The sequence below is a fragment of the Camponotus vicinus genome, unplaced genomic scaffold, assembly GCF_025532165.1.
Source record: "Camponotus vicinus isolate PSW18456_S1 unplaced genomic scaffold, iyCamVici1.0 SCAF_5, whole genome shotgun sequence".
NCBI lineage: Eukaryota > Metazoa > Arthropoda > Insecta > Hymenoptera > Formicidae > Camponotus > Camponotus vicinus.
In genome coordinates, this window is record NW_028141977.1 from 279324 (window position 1) to 291744 (window position 12421).

Below are 12421 nucleotides of genomic sequence, written 5' to 3' on the forward strand. Positions count from 1 at the left end.
CACACACACACAAATATACAGTGTCTGGAAAATCGTCCGCAGTATTTCGGAAAGTGATTCCAAAAAGAAGGAAAAAAGCCATATAAACATAGGAAATAAGTCGTTTCCGAGTTATAGTTACTTTTACGTTAAAAAAATCATAATTTATAGTCCGCTTGGCATCCCTCTTTCTTCTTCAGGTTTAATTTAAAATTTCGATAAAACCAATAGTAAAAACGTTTTATTAAGTATTCTTTTATATTTCCTAATGTATTATTTAAAAATATTTTATATTATCAAATATATTATTTAAAATAGTATTTTGTGGTACAATTTTTTTAAATTTTAAAATTAAAAATTTAAATTTAATTTAAATTTAAAATTTAAATTTAAATTTTTAAATTTAAATTTAAAAATTTAAATATTTAAATTTAAAATTTAAAAATTTAAATTTAAATTTTCTCGAATTACTTTCCGAAATACTGCGAGCGATTTTCCGGACACCCTATATATATACACACTAAAAAATATACACACACACACACACATATATATATATGTCCTACGGGAAGTTGCTGAATTTAATCAACTGTTATTTTTAAACATATATAAGCAGTAGAAAATAAAATATCTTCTAATAGAAGACGTTTAACTATTTTATTTACATGTAGATAAAGATAACCAAAAGTATTTTTATCATTTAATGAATATTTATAAAAAAATATAATAAGAATACATTCTTAATGATATATTTTGAAATCAATTTTCTCTTTTGGGAACTGTAAAGAATTGTCAAAGATATTTTTGACATCTTTCATACCGTCAGAAGGTGGAACAGATATTAGATCTCTTGTGATGAATGACATATAAAAAAATGTTAAAGTAAGATGAAAAATGTTAATATATAAAATCATATTTATAGTTTTCGAAATAGACTTTGTCTGAAAGTATACTATAACATTAAGATGTCAACTTTTATAAGCGTTTATTAAATGATAAAAATATCTCCAATTATTTTTATCCATGTATAAATAAAACTGTTAAATATTCTCTATTAGAAGATATTTTATTTTTTCTGCTCTTTATATACATTTAAAAATGACAGTTGATTAATAGCATATATATGTTTGTGATAAATATATATCAAAAATAAAATTCCTTTTGTATATACGTCTATTGGGCATTTTATTTATTAAATATTATTGATTCAACAGACTGTGGAGCAAAATGTAAAGAATGCATCCTCGTGGTCCTCCCTGGCGCAAGCTTCAAGTCCTCAATCAGCGGCAGGGAGTAATATGAAGAGCGCAGCCCGAGATTCATTCCAGGCATTCAAAAAACAAGCTAAAGAAAAGCAAGATAGGGTCAGTTGCTAATACTGTGATTTTTTTCTTTTTTCTTTTAACTTTTTAAATCAATTATATATTTTTCTCTACACACAAAATACTATTTTAAATAATATATTTGATAATATAAAATATTTTTAAATAATACATTAGGAAATATAAAAGAATACTTAATAAAACGTTTTTACTATTGATTTTATCGAAATTTTAAATTAAACCTGAAGACAAACATAAAATGACAATTGAAAATCACAAGAGGCTATGTCCAAAAAGAAACTAAATCGAATTTTATCGCACAAATATTTTCTTTTTTGTCTATGATATGCGATCACATGTGAGTGACAGAGACAATATTTACAATATTTAATTTTGACCTTTGGAAGCTTTGCGCGACAAAATTCAGTTTAGTTTCTGTTCAGTATATGATCAGTTTAGTATCATAATCTCTTGTGACCTTTATTATTTTCCGTTACATTAACTTTTCGGTATAATTTAAAATCTCAATTTCAGTCTAATTTAAAATCTCTCGTAAGCACTAATAAACACACAAAGAAATGTTCCATTAAATAAATTTTATTACCAATTACACTATTCAAACATCTATTTTGTCGATTTAACTTCTTTATTTATATAATAATATAACGAATTAATAGATTTCAATTCCATATTTAATATATTTATCTATTTAATACACTTACATATTAATATTTGTAAAACAGCAAAGAGCACTCATGGAACAGCAAGAGATGCGTAGACAGCAAAAAGAACAAGCTGAGCGAGAGAGGATGCGGCAAGAAAGTGAGAGAAGAAGGGAACGAGAGGAAGAAGATGCTCTGGACAAAGTTAGGAAAACTGTCGGAGATCAGCAAGGAAATGTTATGACTGCCACAACAAGAGCGGAAGAGGTGAAAGCCATTGCTGATACCGATAGTAGTAGTCCGAGTCATTCATCCACTCAGGATAAATCCGCTGCCGAAAGAGAACGTCAGAGGCTGCGGGAACAAGAACGTCGACGACGCGAAGCGGTAAGTACTTAATATTTTTCGCATCCTCCTTCCAAAAGTTCTATTTCAAAACAGTTCCAAACAGAAAAAAGAAAGACAGGTCGAAACAGGTCAAAACAGAAAAAAGAAAAATAAAACAAAATTGCTCAATATATAGAATAGCATTATAATAGACAAAGTTAGAAAGATGTCTTGCCACGATATAATATGTAGAGTTATGATTGTGTGTTTAATCATATGTAAAAGAATTTAAAATAACTTATTGCATATGATCGAAATAACTTATAATTCCATAGTTTAAATATAATTTAAATAATATATTAATTATTAGCTGAATAATGTTCAATTTATATAAAATTTTAATAACCTTTATGTGCTATGCTACATATAAAATATTTATATTATACAATTTTTCAAGTTAGAATTTAGCACAAATGTTAATTAATTATCGATAATTTAAATAATTGTAATATCGATTACTATAATAATTTAAATAATTGTAAATTTGTAAGAATTTGAATATTGTCTATTCTAAATAGCTATATATCTAGATTATCTTTAACATTCAAAGCAAAGGCATTCGCGAAAAAATAGTTTATTTATATTTTCAGATGGCTGGCCAGATTGACATGAACATGCAAAGTGATTTGATGGCTGCGTTTGAGGAGTCTTTATAATGTTACTATACACTGTTCATGATAGACTCACTAAAACTTGGACAGAATATGGACATATACTTGACGTTTTCTATATTTAACATTGTAGGAGGAATCTGAAAAGGTGACGTTAATTAATAAGCAGAATGAATATAATACTAATTGATGAACTTATATGAATAATGACGCTGACGACACAGACATTTTCGTGCTAATTATTATAGTGGTGGTATAGTTGGGACATTCCAACAGATAAAACCCCTCTTGATTGAACTTTTGATTATCCGAAGACACGAACAATAGAATGAACAGTTTATTAAAATGATAAACTGAGACAAATTGTGTTATCATTAAATTGATGGACATACACACATCAAAGTGTGACAATGTAATTAGATAAATACTTATATGATACTTCGAAAATGCTACACTAGCTATTGTGTTACATTTTTCCGGTTTTCATAAGTTTGTACTTTATGTAAATTTGAAGACAAAACACAAGATATATTATGTGAATAAGAAGATTGCATGTGTACCGAATGTATGAAATTAGATTGAATGTAGGCGCGGGGGAAAAAAAGAGTCGTGTACATTTAGTTAAGTTTTATATTTTTCCACGTTCAGTCATTAATCGTTGGTAGGATTATTATAATACAGCTTGTTGCCAATAAAATATGTATGCAATTGATTAATAAAAGTCACAAGCGGATATATAATCATGATAATTGTTATTAAATTCATCACATGTTTGTATTTATCCACATTTTAATAATTCTTTTAATTCGATATATTTTCGATATCATACTATTGATGGGATAAATTTTGTTTTCTAACGAAATTTGTTATTCTCACAATTCGATGTTGGCATCGCCATTTCATTTTACAAATGTAGTATATGCTAAAAATATAATTTAAATATATATATACTTGTTACTATCACTTCACATAATATATCCATTTTGATGAATTTAATAATAATCATCATGGCTATCTGCTTGTGACTCATTAATTAATTGCTCGTCAATCAAAGTATCATACTTATAGTATAATATCTTGATTGATCCAGAAGAACATTGCAAATCAACCAGTCATTCAGATTCAAAGCTATACATTAATTCATTTTAGAACAACATTGTCAATTATTACAAATAATAAGATTCTAGAGTTGAAGTAATTTCGATCCTACCAACCACTAGGTCAAGCTATATATATCTAATCTTTAGTATATTTTAAGAGAAAATGATATCGCATTGCTGATATCAAATTGTGAATAATAAATTTTATTAGAAAAAAATGTATTTATTTGATCAGTAAAGTGGGATTGAATTAGAAAAATTGTTAAATTAAAGAATCAAGAAAATTATTAAATTGTAAATAAAAAATATGTATGTGAATAATCTTAAAATATCATTTGAATTCTAAAATAAATAATATTTGAATGCATTATGATTGAGCAGAGGAAAATTATACACTGAACAATTGGACAGGAGTTGATTAATAACTAAGAGCCGCCGCCCAAATAAAATATATATAAATTGTGAGTGAATTTTGGTTAAGAAAAAGATTTTATTGATAAAAGATAAAGTACAGTAAAAGCACACACACACAGACACAATATTGAAATACTTTCATAATTTTTATTTTTTAATTTGTCATATCATTTAAGTTTTAAATAGAGAATATGAAAAGTTAGCTGGTCTAAAAGAATCTAAATTCGAGATTTTCTATTTTATTTTCTTCCAATCAATTCCAACTAATAAATTGTCACATAGTCATTTTTTTTGAAATCATAATTTTGTTTAAAATCTTTAATCTTTTGAAACAATGATAATAATTTTGGATTACTTCAAACAAAGTGTCATCGTTACCATAATTATCATTGCCGACAATATATGACAAAGATTTGTCTAAAAACTAAAAAATAGAATTGCATTTATAAATGTATAATTAATATATTATATATTATATTATTAATATATATACATATATTTAATGTATTATAATTTTCTTTTATCAATATAATCTTTTCTCAGTAAAAATTTGCTTAATTCGTGTAATTTGTGCGATTTTTTTTTTATTAATTGGCTCATTCCCCCTGATTGTTCAGCGTGTATAACTTTTGGTCACAATATATCAAACTTAGAGGATACTTTAAAGATTATTCACATAAATCTTCATTTTTTTTATTTATAGTTTAACGATTTTTTCTATTCTATATATTATTTCTATATTATACTATTGATCAAATAAATATATTTCTCTTCTAATAAAACTCGACATATTAAAAGCGAGAAATTCCTTTAAATCTAGACAATCGAAATTTTCGGAATGAAACGGCATGTCCGACTATGCATTTTCCTTTTTAAAAGTTAAGTGCATTTTACATAAAACAATGTTTCGTATTTCACGTGTGGAAAGAAGAACACAATTGATATGTTTGCCGATTTTTATATAAATGTGTTTCACGATACTTTAGAGGCAAGTATGCATTAAGCAAATGAATAATCAATATAAAACTTTCGCTATCAAGATTTAAAAGATGTGCACGTTATTCATAATACTTGTTAGCATTTGATTCACATTAGATCCGATTCACTTATCAGATTGAAAATATAAAAAAGTTTGCATTTGATAAGTTGTTCGTTTGCTCAATGTATGCATTTTAATATATATTTCAATTATTCTACCATTATGTAATTAATACACAAAATGTGTTCTAAACAAATAGATATATATCTATACATGTACAATATTCGCTTTTATATCGCTTTGATATCATGAAAGACAATTTATGGTAGAAACATTCGATATAATTTCTGTCACCCAAAAAATTCAGTCCATTATTTAATTAATTTCTGCCATTTGTAATTAATATATAAATGATTCAAAGTTCCTGTCTAATCAAAATTTAAAAAAATTACGAGATCTCGAGATCTTGCACTATTTATACGGTGCAATAATAATTTGCGCGCCATTAGTACAATGATTTAGTCATCGATATATTATTGTTGTTGATGTATACATTAAATATGGTAAAAGTTCCTCAGAGTGCAAGATTAATCATTTAGCGATAAATTGGTATAAAAATTGGTAGGTAATATCGATTGTGTGCTTCTTTCCATACATGTCGTTTTGTCTAAAGCATTCAATTTAGAGAAAGAAAAAAATGCATAATTGAAAATGATAACATGCTATTTTATCTCGAAAATTTTGAGTATTTAGATTGTGAAAGAATTCTTTGATTTTAATGAAACTACCAACAGTTTTGTCAATAGCAGACATTATAATGTCACATTAGTGTCCAACGTATTAGAAAAATTACACTATCGACAGAAGCAATTAAAAAATACTAAAGCGTTATTTATAATTCTTATTGAGAAATTAATCAAATAATGAACATTGAATTTTTCACGATATGGTTGACAAAAATTGTCAAATTCATTGCTAGAAATTCTTTTGTTCACAATGTTCTATAAAAGCGAATTTTATGTGTGTGTGTATATATATGTGTGTATATATACACACGCGCGCGCACACATGTGGACTAGTTGTTTAGAGAAAATTTTATCGTTTATATATTAATTAAAATCGATAATTTAAATAATGCATGAAAATAGAGGAGTAAGATATACATTGAGCAAGTTAACAATTAACGTGAAATCAAATTTTTTAAATAAGAATCGGATCGAATATAAATCAAAACGATAAAACGACATTCATGGAAAGAAGCACACAATCGATATTACCTATCAACTTTTATATATCACTAAATGATCAATCTTGCACTCTGAGGAACTTTTACCATATTTAATGCATATATTAACAATAACATTTAATAAAGTTGAAATTAATTAAATAATGGATATTGAATTGTCCAGGTGACAGAAATTATATCAAATGTTTCTACCATAAATTGTCTTTCATGATATCAAAGGGATATAAAAGCAAATTATACTTGTATAGATATATATCTATTTGTTTAGAACACATTTTGTGTATTAATTAACATAATGGTAGAATAATGAAATATATATTAAAATGCATACAAACAAACGAACAGCTTATCAAATGCAAACTTTTTTTTATTTACAATCCGATAAGCGAATCGAATCGAATATAAATCGAATGCTAACAAATATTGTGAATAATGTGCACATCTTTTAAATTTTGATAGCGAAAGTTTTATATTAATTATTCATTTGCTTAATGCATACTTGCCTCTAAAGTATCGTGAAACACATTATATTTATATAAAAATCGGCAAACATATCAATTGTGCTCTTCTTTCCACACATCTTTTATCACAACCTCGAAAGTTTTGCATTAATCGTTCATTTTGCTTAATGTATGCTTGCTTTTAGTGTATCGTGAAACACTTAGAATGTAAATTGTAAGAACGTTATATAAGTGATAAATATATGTCCATCAATGATGGATTTTTTTTTTGGAATAAGATTCTTTTTGTGTAAAATGTTTTTGTACGTAATATTGAAATTGATTATCATCGACAGAATTTGAAAATACAAAATAACAAGTTCCATATCCCTTCAAAATGTTTCGATTTTATTTGGTTTGTAGAATATACATTTATATTGACCAATCATGTATCTTTAGACATGATGAAAGTTATCGGAAGTCATAAATGTTGCGTCACACGATAACGTGCTCACACGTGCTGACCGGATATATGAATCCTAATTATGTAATAACAGGAAAGAAGAAAAAAAAATTGAATGCATGGAAGAAAGAAATAGTTCAGAGAGAGAATGTGTAGGAAAAGACAGAATGTGTGTAATAGATATTAAGATTGTATAATACGTGGTTTGTAATTGTACATACAAAGAGAAATCATTGGTAGTATGTTAAATACGGATAGAATATATCTATGTATAAATATATATTAAGTACCAATAAAAAGTATATAACCTTTATATATGTGATAAGGTTTATAATCGTTAAAGAAAACGGATAGATAAATTGTATAACCCGCTAGATCTCAGCATAAGTTAGGGTGTAACAAGTATACATACATATTTCTCTAAGTAACACCAAAATCACAACTGTATCAAAAAGTAATTTTTTATATAAGTTTCCACGGGCGCACATCATCTCCAATGGCACATGAATTTTAGCAGACTTACTATGACTAACGATAGTGAACATTTAAACAGGTTGTATATAAATAATTATGAGATGAGAGGAAATAAATGGCTGAAATATAAAGAGATGCTTGATGTTGTTAAATAAGGGAAAGAAAGAGCGAGAGAAAAGAGCGATTGTTTATCGAGCGTTGCGTTCATGTATCTCCGTTTTCTTCGTTACACTAACGACGGCAGCTTTCGAAAATTTACTTTCGTATATTTATGTTAAATATAATTTTTTATAAATAAAAATCGAATTAAAAAATGCTGATTCATAAAAAAATGTTGTAATGAGTTTTAATTTTTCCAATATAATCTTATAATACAATTTGTAAATTCTTTACTAAGAATTCCCTATGAAGCTTTAAAAGCTTTTCTTTCTTTTCGGTTTTCTTCTAAATGACACTTCAGAGATTTAATAATTGATGTTACATATATTAAAAATACATCTTTTTAATTCCATTTTTATTTATGACTAGGAATGCATGCGATATTATTTGTGATTATACATATGTATAAGGATTTCTTATTTAGCAACATCAATCTATAATATATATACATATATACACACACACACACACATATATATATATACACATACATACATACATATACATACATACATATACATACATACATATATACACATATAACTATCGTCAAAACAGAATGTGAATTGTAAGAAACGAAAAGCGATAAAAGATGTATCTATCAAAAATAGATATGTCTTCCTTTTTCTGGAATAAATTGTATTCTTGCGTAAAATGTTTGATATGCATATTGAAATTACTTTGACAGAACCTGAATTTTATATATATATATATATATATATATATATATATATATATACATATACACACACATATACGTGTATACATATGTGTACACACATACACATAATCTATATTGTTATTAATCAGCAGAAATAAAAAACCATGTTTATTACTATATTTAAACTAATATTCAATTGTGAATACAAGAGACTACTCGTTGTGTACATGCATAGAGAAATTACCTTTCCTAGTTTGTGTAATTTTGCATGTTATATAATATTTACAAACGCAGAGAGTGTGAGAACAGAAGTAAATAAGAGACGCAAGTAAGAGACCTGTATAGAAAATCGCGGCTAAAGGAGCAACTGTCGCATAATTTTATATTTGACAGTTTTTCTTTAAGTTGCGAAATCGAAGTAGAGTGCAAATACGAAAAAAAATCACTATATGTATACTATTAATATATCCTCAAAAGTATATTATAAGCACATATATTATAGCCCTTACAAGTATATGCTCTAACAATCTTAAGATTTAATTATTAATAACTAAAATATGAAAGCAAAAATGTAGTATTTTATTGCGAAACCTCACCTTTCTTCGTCTCGCATGCATAAAAGCGTATGTAAAGCGCATAATCGAATTTCTTTCAAAATGAATTTTATTTAGATCTAGTTTGTCCATTACGTTTAGCCACATATACACGTTCGGTCACATATGACGAAATATGTACATATTCCTCTCGATGCGATACTATACCTATTATTACACATACACTTTTAAAGAGAGTTGCATAGATAATATTGAATTATGTTTCAAAAATGCGCGCAGATATTTATAAAGTAATAAAATAGCTTGGAGAAAGAGTTAAAATTATATCGCACCTTTTATTGAGAAACAAACAACTCGCAATAAATTCTTGCTGCTGTTAGACATTGTGTTGTTTATTGAAACGATGAAACTCTCGCAATCTTAGAGCTTGTATGCGAATAAATCCAGTAGCATCCGCGGGCTCGAAATCACCTTGCACGTCCATTGACACTAGATTCTCGTTGTACAATGAAACTTCACTCGATCTACCGATCGCCATAACTACATGTGATAGAAAGAAGAATAATTATTATTGATATTATTGTAGATATTAAATTCATAATCGTATCCACGTATTAAATATAGTGTGTTTGAGATGTTATGGTTTTAATTTAATTTGATACAAATTATATGATTCTTATACCAACCATTTCCTTTGTACAATTGCAGCCTCACTATACCGTTTACGTATTTTTGGGAATGTTGGATGCTTTCTCGTACAAATTCGCATTCGGGCGAAAACCAGAAACCTGTATAAGATAAGCATTTTTAAAGTAATTTAGCTAAGAAAATTTAAAATATATTTTTAATATTCTTCTTATATTTGAATGTTATATTTTTTATATACATATATTTAACTATACCATTATAAACGTAATCCGACATCTTGTCCGTCAGATACGATTTGATTCTCAGAATTTCACGGTCCAAGATGAACACTTCTAAGTCTTGATGCGCGACGTACAAGATTTTGGCGCCCGGTGACTCGTAAATTCCCCGAGACTGAAACATTTAAATGATATTATATTATATTTGTTATTAAGTTATATTTGTTTTTATTCAACAATTTATAAATTTACTACAAATGCACCTTTAATCCGATGTATCGATTTTCCACGATATCTATCCTCCCAATACCATGCGCACCTCCAATCTTATTCAGATATTCGATTATCGCTAAAGGAGTGTCGTATATTTTGTTATCTTTCAGACTTTTCACATTGATCGGGTATCCTTTCGCAAAACTAATTTCAATTTCCTCCGCATCTAAATAAGAATTTATCGGATCAACAGTCATTTTATAAAGCCCTTTCGGTGCCGGAGTGACAGGATTTTCCAACACCCCTGATTCATAACTATAAATATAAAAAATGAAATTAATATGAATATGAATCTCTTCTATTAAATATCCATTACGTGTGTTATACCTAATGTGAACGAGATTAGCATCAGTGCTCCACGGTTCCTTCGGCGTTGCTGAGATCGGTATATCATTTTGTCGCGCATACTCCAATAAGTCTGATCTTCCTTGAAATTTCTCGTAAAATTCGCGTTCCCTCCATGGAGCTAAAACCTTTATGTATATAATTTTATATTTTTTATCATATATAATTTTTATATATAATTAATTTTTATGCTCATAAAATACACAATCATTTATAGAGAATATATTCCCCTACATTATACACAGCGTTTTTCAGCAAGCGTAACACAGTGAATCATTTTATTCTTGTTTACATTTGGCAATCGACAAGGTTGAAGTGATACACTGTGTCCCCTTACTGAAAAACGTCTATACATATAAATAGATAAATTCCTTCTAAATTTATCGATATACATTTTAAACTTGTATTGCTTGTCAAATAGTTGTTAGCGAAATAGATGTGAAAAGTACCGTAATATCAGGATAAAGACTGTAGCAGCTCAATTCGAAGCGAACTTGATCATTTCCTTTTCCGGTTGCTCCGTGCGCTATTATATTGGCGCCTTCGGCTTTCGCGAGTTTGATCAAACCCTGGCTGATGCACGGACGTGCTACAGAAGTGCCTAGAAGGTATCTTCCCTCGTAGAGCAAGCCGCAAGCCACGGCAGGCCATACATAAGAAGTAACAAATACTTCTTTAAGATCGTCTATCACAACCTTACGAACAATAGAATTTATCATTATGCGAATTTTTCAATGAGGGAACTAGATTATTTACTGTTTTATTATGAATATATTGAACAATTAACTAATATATTATTAATAATCGTAATAATATTTATCAATTTATATTGTAAAATTTGCAATATTTTCCTTTTTAATCAGAATGGTGTAATATGTTAAAAATAAAAGAAATATTTTACCTTAATAGCACCAATTTTAAGTGCCTTTTCTCTAACCGCGTCGAAATCCTCATCTTGCCCAATATTCGCCTAAATATAATCAAATATAATCAAATTTCTATATCTACTTATTTCAGGAAAAAATTATATAATTATAAAAATTTTTACCACGTAAGCGATAACTTGAAATCCTTTCTTCTTCAACCAAAACAATATGCAGGAGGTGTCTAGACCACCGCTATATGCTAGAATCACCTTTTTCTTCAAATCTGCCATCTTTTACAGTTTTGTATTTTAAGTAGAAATTAAACAAAAAAACTCTAAACGACCTAACAGTAAAGAACAGCTGTTGAGACAGTACAGAGTTAACTGTGTTAAAGTCCGTTTCATGACAACTTTATTAATCTTAGATCTCATGTTTATTTAACCTTGTATTATTGATAACTCTTCGAAAACTTGAGATAGCTGAGTCGATATATCTAAACATTTTTAGATAAGAATTTCATCCAAGCAATTCTGTGTTCTGTGTTGCAATGCATACATGTGGTAAAGTGAATTAAAAAGAGACAAATAGAACGCATTTTAGGCCTTTATAAGCAGAACATT

The 12421-nt window shown here is 27.7% G+C and overlaps 2 protein-coding genes across 14 annotated transcripts in view; one reads left to right on the plus strand and one right to left on the minus strand.

Moving 5' to 3' along the window:
• The window catches only part of LOC145971874 (homeotic protein female sterile), a 34266-nt gene extending 24799 nt beyond the window's left edge, over window positions 1-9467 (plus strand). For all 11 annotated transcript variants that reach the window (XM_083099948.1, XM_083099946.1, XM_083099945.1 and 8 more), the window contains 3 exons: window positions 1194-1343; window positions 2045-2350; window positions 2941-9467. In XM_083099948.1, coding sequence (XP_082956074.1) covers window positions 1194-1343; window positions 2045-2350; window positions 2941-3006 — 522 coding nt within the window. In that variant the 3' untranslated portion in view covers window positions 3007-9467. The remainder of the gene's footprint in view (window positions 1-1193; window positions 1344-2044; window positions 2351-2940) is intronic.
• On the minus strand, window positions 1172-12226 carry Ass (argininosuccinate synthase). 3 transcript variants are annotated; one of them, XM_083099978.1, is made up of 9 exons: window positions 11984-12226; window positions 11837-11905; window positions 11385-11630; window positions 10918-11063; window positions 10581-10845; window positions 10354-10492; window positions 10138-10239; window positions 9784-9991; window positions 1172-1323 (listed from the first exon to the last, which is right to left on the minus strand). In XM_083099978.1, exons 1-8 carry the CDS (start codon window positions 12089-12091, stop codon window positions 9828-9830), a joined length of 1239 nt encoding a protein of 412 aa, XP_082956104.1. In that variant the 5' UTR covers window positions 12092-12226; the 3' UTR covers window positions 1172-1323; window positions 9784-9827. The 3 variants fall into 3 exon arrangements, with proteins under 3 accessions (XP_082956104.1, XP_082956103.1, XP_082956102.1); XM_083099977.1 differs by lacking the exon at window positions 1172-1323 and adding an exon at window positions 7528-9658; XM_083099976.1 differs by lacking the exon at window positions 1172-1323 and having other exon boundaries at window positions 7844-9991.
• Window positions 12227-12421: the final 195 nt, after the last annotated feature.

Excerpts from the sequence above, each read along its gene's own strand:
- Ass (XM_083099978.1), bottom strand. The coding sequence starts at position 12,091 with ATGGCAGATTTGAAGAAAAAGGTGATTCTAGCATATAGCGGTGGTCTA. Across the intron at positions 10,493-10,580 it reads ATCGATACATCGGATTAAAG|TCTCGGGGAATTTACGAGTC; the intron begins GTGCATTTGTAG and ends TAAATGTTTCAG. Across the intron at positions 9,992-10,137 it reads GCAATTGTACAAAGGAAATG|TTATGGCGATCGGTAGATCG; the intron begins GTTGGTATAAGA and ends TATCACATGTAG.